The sequence below is a fragment of the Sebastes umbrosus genome, chromosome 13, assembly GCF_015220745.1.
Source record: "Sebastes umbrosus isolate fSebUmb1 chromosome 13, fSebUmb1.pri, whole genome shotgun sequence".
Lineage (NCBI taxonomy): Eukaryota > Metazoa > Chordata > Actinopteri > Perciformes > Sebastidae > Sebastes > Sebastes umbrosus.
The window spans coordinates 16,160,660-16,173,920 of NC_051281.1; the positions used below are offsets into that span (position 1 = coordinate 16,160,660).

The 13,261-nt window shown below is 39.5% G+C and overlaps 1 protein-coding gene across 1 annotated transcript; it reads right to left on the minus strand.

Moving 5' to 3' along the window:
* Window positions 1-200: 200 nt before the first annotated feature.
* gpr155a (G protein-coupled receptor 155a) lies at window positions 201-12,593 on the minus strand. The gene is made up of 16 exons (XM_037789268.1): window positions 12,352-12,593; window positions 10,963-11,447; window positions 8,889-9,288; window positions 8,374-8,542; window positions 8,100-8,255; window positions 7,617-7,700; window positions 7,376-7,496; window positions 7,175-7,259; window positions 6,724-6,814; window positions 5,453-5,651; window positions 3,848-3,937; window positions 3,559-3,689; window positions 2,395-2,490; window positions 2,244-2,308; window positions 1,936-2,073; window positions 201-898 (listed from the first exon to the last, which is right to left on the minus strand). Exons 2-16 carry the CDS (start codon window positions 11,393-11,395, stop codon window positions 703-705), a joined length of 2,454 nt encoding a protein of 817 aa, XP_037645196.1. The 5' UTR covers window positions 11,396-11,447; window positions 12,352-12,593; the 3' UTR covers window positions 201-702.
* Between the last annotated feature and the right edge of the window lie 668 nt (window positions 12,594-13,261).

The window sequence follows — 13,261 nt, forward strand, 5'->3', positions numbered from 1 at the left end:
ATATTTTACTCACCAGCTTCATTGCAGATTAAAGGATGCAGCGACATCAATACTGAGTAACTGAGTTTGACATGTAAATAAACTAGCAGTGTACCATATTAACTTGCAAGGTAAACTAACACATCTTAAAATATTACTGTTTGTTGTAGACATCAGTTAGAATTTGAAGATTAAACTATAACCTACAGTCGTAAGTGGTAGCTGTGTGTGTTTTTTGTGTTCCACAAATTGAAGGTTTATAACTGCCATTTCAGACACTCCCACTTTAGGTTTTACTTCAAAATAAATGTTTATGATAATATGGCTAAAACTGGGACTTTAATGTACATGTATGATCATGTGACAGCTCATGTTCCTGTCCTGACTGACCGTTTTGGCAATGTTGCTGCACCTCAAGATTTCAGCAATTATCTTGGTGAGTGAAATGTTAAATGTAAAACTGAACAAATGTGATAGAGTTGGTTAGATAAATTCCCTTTAAGACCAACTCCACACAATGAATTATGCCCTGGCCTTTTAAGTTTGAAAGTTTCGAGTCTGTTGTACTTCTGAACACACCCAACGTCACAGTCAGGTGTGGTCTGCTCCAACACCTGACCGGGACGTTGCGCTGCACAATACTGCATTGTGAGGTGCTGTACTGTACAAGAAATGCCATTTACCTCCGGTAAGAAAAGAAATGTGGACTTTGACCCTTATGTCTCATGCCATGAAGCGGTAATAAAGGCGGCTGTCTTGGAAGTCGTGTTCCTGCTTGATGTGCTGGAGCACGCTGCCCTGCTGTAAGCGTGTCCCATAGAGGACTGCCTCACCGTGGTCCTGAGCCAGGCCCACCTGCTGGAGCCACTCCACAAGTTCACAGCCAAGAAAACAGTCCACCATAGTCCTCTTCCCACACCTGACAGTCAAAAGAAGAATTCACCCAAAGGTCTTTATAAGAGTAGTCACAAAAAGAAGAGCAAATAAATAATAGTTAAAGCTGAAGTCGGTACTGTTTAGAGTAAAATAAGAAAGTGTGCTCCGGCTGGTGGGCGGTGCTTGGTATTTCCTCAACTGATCTCAACATGACTGCCGGGTCACAAACTTTCTCATTTTACAGCTAAACAGTACACTACAAGATGTTTCTGAAAACATGTGAGGTGAGAAATAGGCATTAGAGTAACAGAATGTTGATTCATATTTGATCAGCATTGCCTAGTTTGACTGTTTGATCGGAGTTTGTGAGTGATTGACAGCTGCTCAGAGACGGCAGACTCCAGCTCGCCTGCGATTGGTTGTTTAACTTCGGGCGCGAAGGAAACTTGCAAATGCCATTAGGAGTAGGGCTGCACGATTTTTAAAAAATATCTAATTGCGATTATTTTGACTGATATTGTAATTGTGATATGATTCGCGATATTAAAAAGGGAATGATCATTTTTACATAATTATTCTCATTTTCATTGAAAAACATATTCAAATGATTAAGGTGTGATTTCTGTGGGGATCTGTACCAAACAAAGATATTTTCTTAAGTCTGTAGAATATGTGGTGTCGGCCAGGGCATCTCTGCAGCACCACAATATGTACTTTAGAGTGGTATTTTGACACACATTTTGCCTTTAACAAATATTGTGATTTTAAAAAATTGCAGTACGTCATATTGCGATTTCGATAAAATTTTGATTAATTGTGCAGCCCTAATTAGGAGCACAGGAGGTGGCAGAGGAACATGATGTTTTTCACAGATCTGTCTCGTGCACTACCATCATAGTGACAGTTATATAAAACTAACTTTTTATCATATTTACTCAAAGTTCCCTACTGCAGCTTTAAAGGGGATTTTTTAAGTACTGTTGTAGGTGAATGACTATCGGGACTTTTTTATCCACACATCAGACATTTTCTCATCAACCTCTGGCCAGAGCAGCAGTGAGTAAGACGATGAACTCTCACCTCCTTTTTTTGACAATGTCATGAACACACTGGTCTTTGTGGTATTTGGTGAACTGGGTGCAGGTCATCCTGATTTCCTCAGGTAAATCCGTCTGCGGCTGCTCTTCTTGCTTCTTTCCACCCCACAGACTGTATAACCTAAACACCATTCACAATAACACAATATAAATGCATGGAGAATAGTGTAGTGTGTGTACACACATAGTATAATACAGTATACACAGTACATACAGTCTGTTGTGTGTATAAACAACTTCAACTTTGCTCTAGAGTGTGTGGCGTAGTTTCAGAACATAAATGTTATTTACCTCTTCTTGAATGGCAGTATAATCAAATGCTTGTCCAGCCCAAACAGAGCAAAGGAGAGAAGACCCTGGTAACAGAAAACATGTCATGACACCGGTGCTGTGTGACAATGAATGCTCACAGTCTTGGTACAACAGTATCTGGAACACCAACCTGTCCGTAGTTGGCCACGGCACAGAAGAACTGCAGCTCCAAGTAGAGACGACCAGGAATGTTATTCAAGAGCAACCACAAGCAGCTGGACAGGTTCTGTCAGAGAGAATTTGAGATGTGAAACTAAACATACTACATCCTGTTTACATTCAGCTTATCCATCTGAAATACTGCCTTCCACAAATATATATTTACTAGGGCTGTAAATCCATTAAAATATTTAATCATGATTATGCACATGGTTGTCCATGATTAATTGTACATTTTTTATCCGTTCAAAATGTACCTTAAAGGGAGATTTGTCAAGAATTCAACACTCTTGTCAAAATGGGAGTGGGTAAATATGCTTGCTTTAAGCAAATGTATGTATGTATTTATTATTGGAAATCAATTAACACAAAACAATGACAAATATTGTCCAGAAACCCTCACAGGTACTGCATTTAGCATAAAAATATGCTCAAATCATAACATGGCAAACTCAAGCCCAACAGGCAACATCAGCTATCAGTGTGTCAGTGTGCTGACTTTGACTATGACTTGCCCCAAACTACATGTGATTACCATAAAGTGGGCATGTCTGTAAAGGGGAGACTCGTGGGTACCCATAGAACCCACTTTAATTCACAGATCTTCATATTTTGCTTTTACTTGTGTGATTTTCCTTTTTATATATACATTTCTAACGAGCTTTGTTGAAGGGTACCTGAAACCCAAGATTTTCATTGCCAACGACTGCTTGCTGTAATTGTTGTGCATATGACGAATAAAGAAACTTGACAGAATCAAGTTGTAGAACCAGTTGAGTGAAATAACTTAAGTGCCAGTGACAGAAAAGTATATGTACTGAACTGCCTTAAAAAATGTGTATTTACAGGTTTTTCAACAGGTTTTAGATTCACAGAAACACATTTAACCACATGCCATAAGATCATATTTAATATATTTCTTATCCGTTAAGACCAATAAACATGAATCCAAACATAAGACTTTTCTAATGGGTTTCTTTGGAGAAGGCTTCCACCGTTGTGAGTTGAGTGAGTTGGAAATTACACGGCTCAGCCATTTGTGTCTGATTTGGTTTGTGATGCACTAAATATAATGATGCAGGCAGTAAGGCTGCCTTCATGTCACCGTGGGAGTGAAAGGTGGTTGTTTACTCACAGCAAGCAAGCTGACAGTCAGCAGCAGACATAAGAGCACATGACGGGCCACTTGTCTGTCTGCAACCTGTTGGAGCTCCTCCACTTGGACAAGCAGGCAGTCTGTGGACTCGCAGGGGTTCTCACATTGACCTGAAGGTGGCAGCAGAACACAGATTTAAAAACACTGACTCTTAGAGGAAGCTGTACATACTTTAATGGTTATGGTCATTCTCTGCTGATGTGTTTAGGTTTTACTGATTGTGGTGTAGTGCATGTAAATGTGTGTCTTTTGCTTATCAATACAATACCTGTGAGTGTGTTTGGTGCGTTGTTTATAGTGGCGCTGATGATCATGTCGGGCATGGGCTGGGGTGGTGCACAGTCACATATGAGGCACGCTGATAACAAAGTGATAAAAGAGGGAATGATTCTTTACCATATTATTACTACACTGTCCTCCCAGTTCACACTGGAAGCAAAGAGTACATACCACATATGAGTAATACAATAATAGGGATTAATACCATAATGACGCTGAGAGTAAAACTAGTACATTACATGACTAAGTGGGTAAAGGCAAATAACAGAACAACTAGAGCAGTCTGGTAAATTCAGAAAATAACATCAATTACATCACTTTACTGTGATGCAGCCTTTAAAACCAGAACAAAGAAAACTTATGTGATATTATGATATTGATATAATATTTATATATTACCCAGCCCTAGTTTACAGTACATAGTATGGTTTCGTATTTCATTTGTGGGCATAACAATGTTTTGAATATCTTAACAGGGACATTCCCTTCAACACTTGCAGAACTGGTTTGCATCTATTACATCCTAGTAGGAGAACAAACAAATCTTACCTAACCACCCTCTTCTTAAAAGGGGAATGGACATTTTTAAAACATTGATATTATTCTGGAGGCTAAATAACATAACTAAAAAAATAGTGCAACTCGCTCTTGTACGCACATATTGCGAGGGCGTGCTGGGAAACCACAAGGTAGTTCTTCGTTCATCTTCCAGTAATTATAGTTTATGAAGGAAGTCAGAAAGGTATGACACAGTTTCTCTCTCTTATAGGTGTTTATTGTTAACATAAAATAGATTCAGAAAGTGACGGCATGTTTATTTATATTGAAAATGTTGTTGAAATTCTATACTCCATTCAAATTGCCACTGACAGGCAGTTGCTGTTTACCGTGATGACGCTGCCACCTTGTGGTTTCCCGGCGAGGCCTCGTAATATGCGCGTACATGAGTAAATAGCAGTATTTTTTCAATCATGTTATATAGCTTCCAGAATAATATCAATGTTTTAAAAAAGGGCCGTTGTTATCCTTTAACGTCTCCTTTCAAAGTCACAAACAATAGCCATGGAGGCTCAATGACAAGTCAAAGGTCATGTGTTTCGACAACATCATTTGTGAGAGACGATGTGTTCAGTGTTGCATGACTTACATTAAATAACGAACTGACGTTATCAGGAACTTCAGATATGTTTCCTCCAAATAATGACATCCAATCCCAAAAGGTTTGTTCCTACTTTTATAACTGCAGAGGCTTTTTTCTACTCATGTAATTGAAAATAATCTGTGAGGGGAAGAACATCACACAGATGTTGCACTGCCTACGTGGCAGTTTGCTGTAGACGACTTCTAGATAAGGGTTAGTCTTGACTTTGGATTGATTGTGCTTCTCCTTTCCTTTCAACTTGGGCTTTGACAACTGATAAACCATTTTAGATAGATGTCAGAACTGCCTCTGTATGCTCCAGTGATTATCATGTGCTGTGATATAAATCACCAAACCATTGCACTTGGTATTTATTCAGTGTCACCAAGGGGACATAATCAAACAAATGTTGGATAAAAACCTCAGTTTAATGGTCTCCATGAGAGAACGTACCTCTGTTGTTTAGATCTCCTGATGAGACGACTGGCTCAAACAGAGTCTGGTTTTCTGGTTCAACCTCAGTCACAAGATCCTCTGCAGAGTTTCCCTCTTGGTTTTGGTCATTGTGGGCCCAGCTTCCTCTACTGAGACACACAAGAGAGCTCCCTCCCAGCAGTATACTGAGGGCCACTATAACTGTGGTGCAAATTATCTGTCAAAGAAGCACAAACACATGCAGCCTTTTTAGTAATTCTCTGCGGGTTCACAGTTCTTAAAGGGGACATATCATGAAAAACTCACTTTTGAAGTGCTTGTGCACATACATGTTGGTATCTGGAGTGCCTACCAACCAACAAACAGACTGTGAAATAAGACAACCTTGTCAGTTTTTTGTGGGCTGCCTATCAGACAAAATTATTCACAAGCCATTCTGATCTGGCTCCCCTTCCTATGTCACATGCAGGCTGATTATGCTTTTTCACGAGGGGGTCTTAAAGTGACAGGCGCTAAAACAGAGCGTTTCAGACAGAGGTTGAATACAGGTATATTCAAACAGAATGAAAAAAAGAATGTGTTTTTTGAACATTAAAGCATGTAAACATGTTCTAGTAGAAACCCAAAATAGAGTGCTCCATGAATAACGTATTTTTGTAGGCCCATCTGGAAGTTAGCATCACCCTGGTTCTCTAAACAAAAAGCCAATGGGATTTTTCCAATGGGTTTTGGATTATTGCAGGAAATAAACTGTGGCAAACAGACGTTTATGATACTTGCATGTTTTGTTCAGCAAGATAATCTTAACAAATGAACACCACTTTTATGATTTTTGAAGCGTAAATGCAATTGCCAGAAGTAAAAAGAACTATTAAAGAACTACCTCACAGTCGCATGAGCGTGAGTATAAACAACAAGGCTGTAAAGGCGCATGAGTCGGCGTGATGACGTTTAATAATCTCATTTAGCCAATTGTTAGCAACCGCCTTTTTTAAGACACATAAAGGCTTCAAAATTCACAAGTTGGGTATTTAGTGATGCATTTTATGTCATAGAACAAAATGTTAAGATCTCATGAGCTTGTGTTAACCACATACCTTATTTCAAGCATCTAACTAAAAAAACCATTGACTTTGAGACAAGGGAACCAGAAGTGCTAAAATGCTAACTCATTCTAGGTTTTAGGACTCATTCTTGCACCACTCTATACAAGTATGAACCTGAAAATGAGAATGATATGTCCCCTTTAATAGGCAAAAAACAGGAATGATTTCCACTCATGTTGTTACCTGTGGTTTGCCGTAAAAGAATGCTGAGTCAATCGTGTCGGACATTTTTTCCCCAGAAATGAGCAACACAGCAGTTAAAAAGGCTGGAAACCTGTTAATACAGAGACACAATTTACAACAAACTCACTGACAGTATCAAGATGTAAAACATAAACTAGCTTGATGACACCAAAATTGCAGATTAAATTTGCAGGAATTTAAAAAGTTTGTTTAATCATTTCAAGTGAGGCGTCATTATCCCTGTGAAATCACCCGCAGTACTCTTGATCATCATTTTGGGTGGTATCTGTTTGTGTATGCAAATCTAGGTAAGGTATTGTGGTTATGGCTCAATCATTGAATGTGCCAGACAAACTAGGGCAGGTATTGTGGTTGTGGCTCGACTTTTTAATGGACCAGACAAACTAGCTTAGTTTCATTTCTGTATTCATTCTTCTTTAAAGTGACTCACCCCCAGCCTGCAATTACGAACACGCCTGGGGAAACTTTCACATCCTCATACGTTTTCATGAGCACAAGAGAGAGTGCTATTAAACCTAAAATGACACAATAGACATTACAGAATTATTAGCAGTCAAACTCAGATTTCAGAGCTCACCAAGATGAATTAATGCAATGTATTGTGAGATAATGTGGGTGGAAGGCAGCATACCTGGCCAAACATAAGTACTGTAGAGTGAGGTACATAATAATGTGAACGTCAGGACCTGCCCGACGAAGTTGTCTTCTTTCACCACAAAGTTCCACAGGATCATCCCAATACAAGTTAGAAACTGGAGACCATACAGATACAGGTGTTTACTGATGTGAAGTTACACCGACAGGCAGACGTCTTGTCAATTTAATTAATGGATAAGGAAATCAATTTAGAGAGTATGTGCAAGTGTGCTCACCTGTGCCAAGAAAAGGTTGATTGTGAACATGTGAGGTAGCCTCTTGAATTTCTTACCTAAAAACATGACAACAATTGTCCACACCTGTAAGAAAAGACAATTTGTTTTCAAATGATTTGTGTTAACTTACAAAAAAGACTTTTGCACACATGCTAAATACAACTAATATTAAACATTGTTGGCTGGTTATTACTTTTAAAAGCAAAAGGTAACATTATTCAACACAATGACATATATTAGACACACTAAAGATTAACTATTAAAGTATAACATACTGCAGAATACAAACACAACAACAACCAGTTGCAGGTTCCTTAAAAGATATACCGAAAGTGGTAATTAATGAGGAAGTGAAGCATCTGTTTGGCCACACATCCTCTAAATGACTGAGCTAAGATAAAGCCGATAAAAAGTCAGTTATAAAAAGAATAGCCGACAACAATTTCACATATGTCACACTTTAAGTGTCTAGTTGTGACTCACCAGTGCAACCAGGCTCACTATGCTTATGTTAAAGCTGACGTTCTGCAATGAATTCATCAAAAGCTGAGGATCCATCCAACGCATTGTGAGTAACCAGGCAGAAACGTACATTATTGGAGCTGAGAGAAAAGTGCTGATCACCATCCCAGAGGTTACCTGTTAGGCAGCAGAATAAAAAAAAAAAAAAATCATGAGTTACAAAGAAAAGAACAGTTCAGTATCTGAATGGCAGATAATATGTAGGAGGTTGGCCGGTAGATGTTAAGCAACTCACAACTTCTAGCTCGGCGTTATAATAGACTGCATAGATGGCCACACTTGGAGCAGTGGGAAACACTCCATAAATGAAGGCATAATTGGAGAGGCTTGAGTGGTTCAATGCGCTGGTGTTGCTATTGTCCAGCAGATCCACCATGTCTTTACAAATCAGCGGCATCAGCAACCTGAAGGTCAAATCAAAAGGCAGGTGTTATGAAGCATTATTTGAGGGGTTAGCTGAAAAATGCAGTGCTACTAAAATATTTACATACACTAGCTATTATCATGCTACGCACTCCTGAGACCTCTTAACATGTCATCCATTTGGTAAAAGGCTTGTGGTCTGAGAAAGGCCTGAGTCACCCAAACCATTAGCACAAAACAACATGTTGGGAGCACTTTACAAAGCTCTAACCTGCTGACTCTCCTAGAGCATGTCTCATTAGAAAAGAGGTAATCTGATAAGACAAAAAACATCTCATCTCTTGCACAAAATAAACATCAGGTGCAGTAAAAGTTTTTTCCACTCACAGTTTTGCTGTTGTGAGTAATATCAGTGTCACCACTGTGGATCTGGTTAATTTCCCCAACTGTCCCACCATGGACAGACCCAAGTAGAACAGAGCTGCTCCCCCGAAAGAGTTGGCCAAGCCGTCCACAAACTCAGCCATGAAGGGAGGAATTGTCTGGTGCAGGGCAAAATGGGCGATGATGCCGATGACGACCATGAACACTATAGGGTTCTTCAGGACCTGTAAAACTACCATTCCCACGATCAGGAGTTTTCTCTGCTGGCGGTTTTCCTGATTCTTCCACTTCTGGATCTCGCAGAAGGCAAATCCGATGGGATTTAGAAGCATCAGGGACACGGGTGCAACCAGGTAGATGTACTGGAGGTACTCCGGGTTTGTGCTCTGGTATAGGGCCTCAACTGTGGATAAAGATGAAGACAAATGGGTCAATATTAACAAAGCCTGCTTGGCACATCTGGCTTGTCGGAGGATGCAGCTCAAAAGCAGTTAAAGAGGACCTGTTATGCTAATTTTCAGGTGCATACTTGTATTTTGGGTTTCTATTAGAACATGTTTAGATGCTTTAATGTTCAAAAAACACATTCTTTTTCGCATACTGTCTGTCTGAATATACCTGTTTCATACCAGCTGTGCTGCAGCACCTCTTTTCACCCTCTGGCTGAAACGCTCTGTTTGAGCTCCTGCCTGCATAATCCTGGTATTATGCAAATGTATTAATTGGTGCCATCACCATGTTATAGAAGAAAAGGCAGGACTTCAAGCAAGGCATTTCAGGCAGTTCAGGAGCAGTGTTTCTCTGGCAGAGAGTAACTCCCTTTGGCGTGGACTTTTGAGCTTTTACATGCACAAAATAAAACTATATAACACACTAAAGGAAAGGGAAAAAAAAAGGCATAATAGGTCCTCTTTAAGAAAGTTGTGTAACACTTTGGTTGCATACACACAAAGCTGCACAGATGTCCAGACTCACAGAAATAATTTGGTTTACTTTACACTTTTTCATGTGTAAGAAACGTTTACACATAAGGTCCCTGGGCTGCAGCGTTACCCAAAGTTGCTCTGTGCTGTCATGTCAGAATGCAGCTGTGACAGAAGCACAAGCCTGGGTCAAAAAGGTTTTAAAAGCAGGCTTAGCAGGCTAAGTTTAAAAGCTGGTAAGTGGCATCATATGAAACTACAAAAATGAAAGAATTCATTGGTACCAACCATGTCATACTAGTTTGTCAAGAAGGAGGCTAAATAACGCTCCAAAGTTAAGCTACATTTTTGCGAGGAAAAAACTGGCATAGCGATTTTCACAGGGCCACGCCACTAATTTCTTTAACGCAATGGACCTTTCAGAGGTTGTAGGGGGCTCAGTTTTAAAGCTACAATGAAAATACTGGCATCATATGAAACTAGAAAACCCAAGGAATCCATCGGTACCAACCATGTCATATGGCTAAATAACGCTCCTAATAAATTACGCTAAATTCTGGTGAGGAAAAACTGTGATGGCCATTTTCAAAGGGGTCCCTTGACCTCTGACCTCAAGATATGTGAATGAAAATGGGTTCTATCAACCAATCAACATTAACTTGTATAGCCCTTTACAATAACCAAAAGGTATCCAAAGTGCTTCAGATAAACATAAAAAAATAACAGGGATAAAAAACACAACATATCATAAAATCATAAAAGGGTACATAAAAAGCACAGGGAAAATGTCACAGCACTACTAGGTATTAAAAGCCAATCTAAATAAAAAAACGAGCTTAGATTTAAAAAGTAGTAGGTCAGTGACAGTGCGTATATCAGGGGGTAACTTGTTCCATAGTTTGGGTTCTATGGGTACCCACATAATCACATGCAGTTTTTTGCATGCAGTATAAATGTGATATTTTTGCCAATTCTAAAATGGTTTATTTCTGGTGTGGTCTTTATACTATGAAAGCACTTTGAATTGTCCTGTTGCTGAAATGTGCTATTCAAATAAAGCTGCTTTGCCTTGCCTTGCATGATTACAGATGCAGCAGTGAATGAAAAGCACTGTGGTGGGTGGTATAGGCTTAAAGGCATTAAACTGTACTTACCAATGGGATATCCCAGGGCAAAGTCATTGCTTTGGGTGGCAAATATTGAGAAAAGCCCAGCTTTACTGTAGCGGCTCTCAGGACTGGCAACCACCAGCGTGAGGACGCAGACAAGGAAAAACACAGACACTTTGGCAATGAGGATGCTCCACAGGAAGGGCCAGATGACATTGCCAAAGTCCAACAGCACCATGTTCTTGAACAGCAGCGCTGGAAGGGCAAACTTGGACACGAAATTGCCCAATCCTTTGGCCTGGGTGGAGGTGATGATGTTTGCTCTCCCTGCTATGTATCCACATAGTATGATCCCGAAGCACTCCAGGAGAGCCGGTAGGAGCTTGTCTATGGACATGCTGGAGGAGAGAGCAGAGGAGGAGTCCTGGTCCTCATAGGACGAGCTGAAGTTGGTGGTTCTGTCCGGTACCTCCATCATGCTGATGCCTGGTTTACAGTCATGTTAATGTCCTGCTCGGCACCGCCACATACTAGAAAAGGGAGAGTTAAAGTAGTTAGCCGTTACACAGCCAGTTAAAGGTCCCATATTATAAAAAAGTGAGATTTTCATGTTTTTTATTATTATAAAGCAGGCTTATGTGCTATATAAATACTGTGAAAGTATCAAAACACTCAATCCACAGGGAAATACACACAGCCCGTATTCAGAAACTCTGCATTTGAAACAAGCTGTCAGGATTTCTGCCCATTCGTGATGTCACAAATATACAATATTTAGACCGTTTACACAATTTTAAATGTAAACATTCTAAATGTGTCCCAGTTTATTCCTGGTTGCAGTCTATGAGAATGACATCAGCTAACAGGAAGTACACATGGACCCAAGCTTTTGCTTAGCAAGGCAATTCCATCAAAATGCACTAAAACGGAGCGTTTCAGACAGAAGGTAAATACAGGCATATTCAGGCTGACAGCATGAGGAAAATGATTTTTTTTTTTAACATGACAGCATGTAAACATGTTCTAATAGAAACACAAAATACAAGTATGAACCTGAAAATGAGCATGATATGGGACCTTTAAAGTAGATAGCCATTACACAGCCAGTTAAAGCAGTTAGCCGTTACACAGCCAGTTAAAGCAGTTAGCCGTTACACAGCCGTTACACAGCCAGTTAAAGCAGTTAGCCGTTACACAGCCAGTTAAAGCAGTTAGCCGTTACACAGCCGTTACGCAGCCAGTTAAAGTAGATAGCCGTTACACAGCCAAAGGGGAAGTTTAAATCGTTAGAGCCGTTGAACGGGCTGGTGACAGGATGACAAGATAACGGCGTTAGGTAAGCGAAACAACATATGACTACCTCGTTTAGGAGAAATTGTAAATCTGTTACCATGCAGCTATACAATGATTATTTCAATAGTTTGAGTGTCTCACCTCTGAGTGCAGTCCTGCCTCCTCATGTAGCCGACCATGTGTCAGTAGGAGTAGAGGTTATCCTGCTAGCTAAGTCAGTGAACCGAGACTCCCTGTGTCGTCGTAAATACTGCTACTCCACTGTTATAAAACGAGTCACACAATTATGGACTAGCTAGCTGTGTATACATATACGACGTGTTACACATTAACGCTGGTAGTTCCCACCCTGCAACTTTCATAATCCCTGATTTGTCAACAGCGATTTTAACCAATCAGATTACCTAGAGAGAGGGGAGGGGGGCGGGGTTTATTCTACTTTACAGTTTAACCAATCAGATTATCCAGGGAGGGGGAGGGGCGGGGCTTATTATACCTTACACACCTCAGGCAAAACTACCCCGTTTTCAGTAAACGTCATGCAAACGTTATGTTTTTATGATGAGAACTTACACAATTGTCCTGGATTGTCCTTCATCAAGTAGTGGTTATATATATATATATATATATATATACTGTATTTATATATATATAGTTATATATATATATATAGTTATATATATTTTAATTATTGTTCGACTTCAGTCTTCCCTTCATATAAATGGGTTTTAGATTCATACATAGAGTCCTCAACCTTAGCAAGAAAAAAAAATAGGCACATTATAGGCTACTATTGTGAAGAGTTGCTTGGTAAGTTGCAGTTGTTTTAAGTTATTTATTTGGTTAATATTTCATATGATTATTATCAAATAGTTATATATATATATATATATATATATATATAATTATTTGCATAAATTCCAGCATGTATTTGGCTGGTGAAAGATGTTTGTATGTGTTGATATTGTTAAGTTTTAGGGGAAATCGTCATGGAAACAAACTTTTACAAAATTTAAAGACTGTGGTTTCTAATCAGATCACAGAATCTAAA

Excerpts from the sequence above, each read along its gene's own strand:
- gpr155a (XM_037789268.1), bottom strand. The coding sequence starts at position 11,395 with ATGATGGAGGTACCGGACAGAACCACCAACTTCAGCTCGTCCTATGAG. Across the intron at positions 5,652-6,723 it reads TCTTTTACGGCAAACCACAG|ATAATTTGCACCACAGTTAT; the intron begins GTAACAACATGA and ends CTTCTTTGACAG. Across the intron at positions 2,491-3,558 it reads TGACTGTCAGCTTGCTTGCT|AACCTGTCCAGCTGCTTGTG; the intron begins GTGAGTAAACAA and ends TCTCTCTGACAG.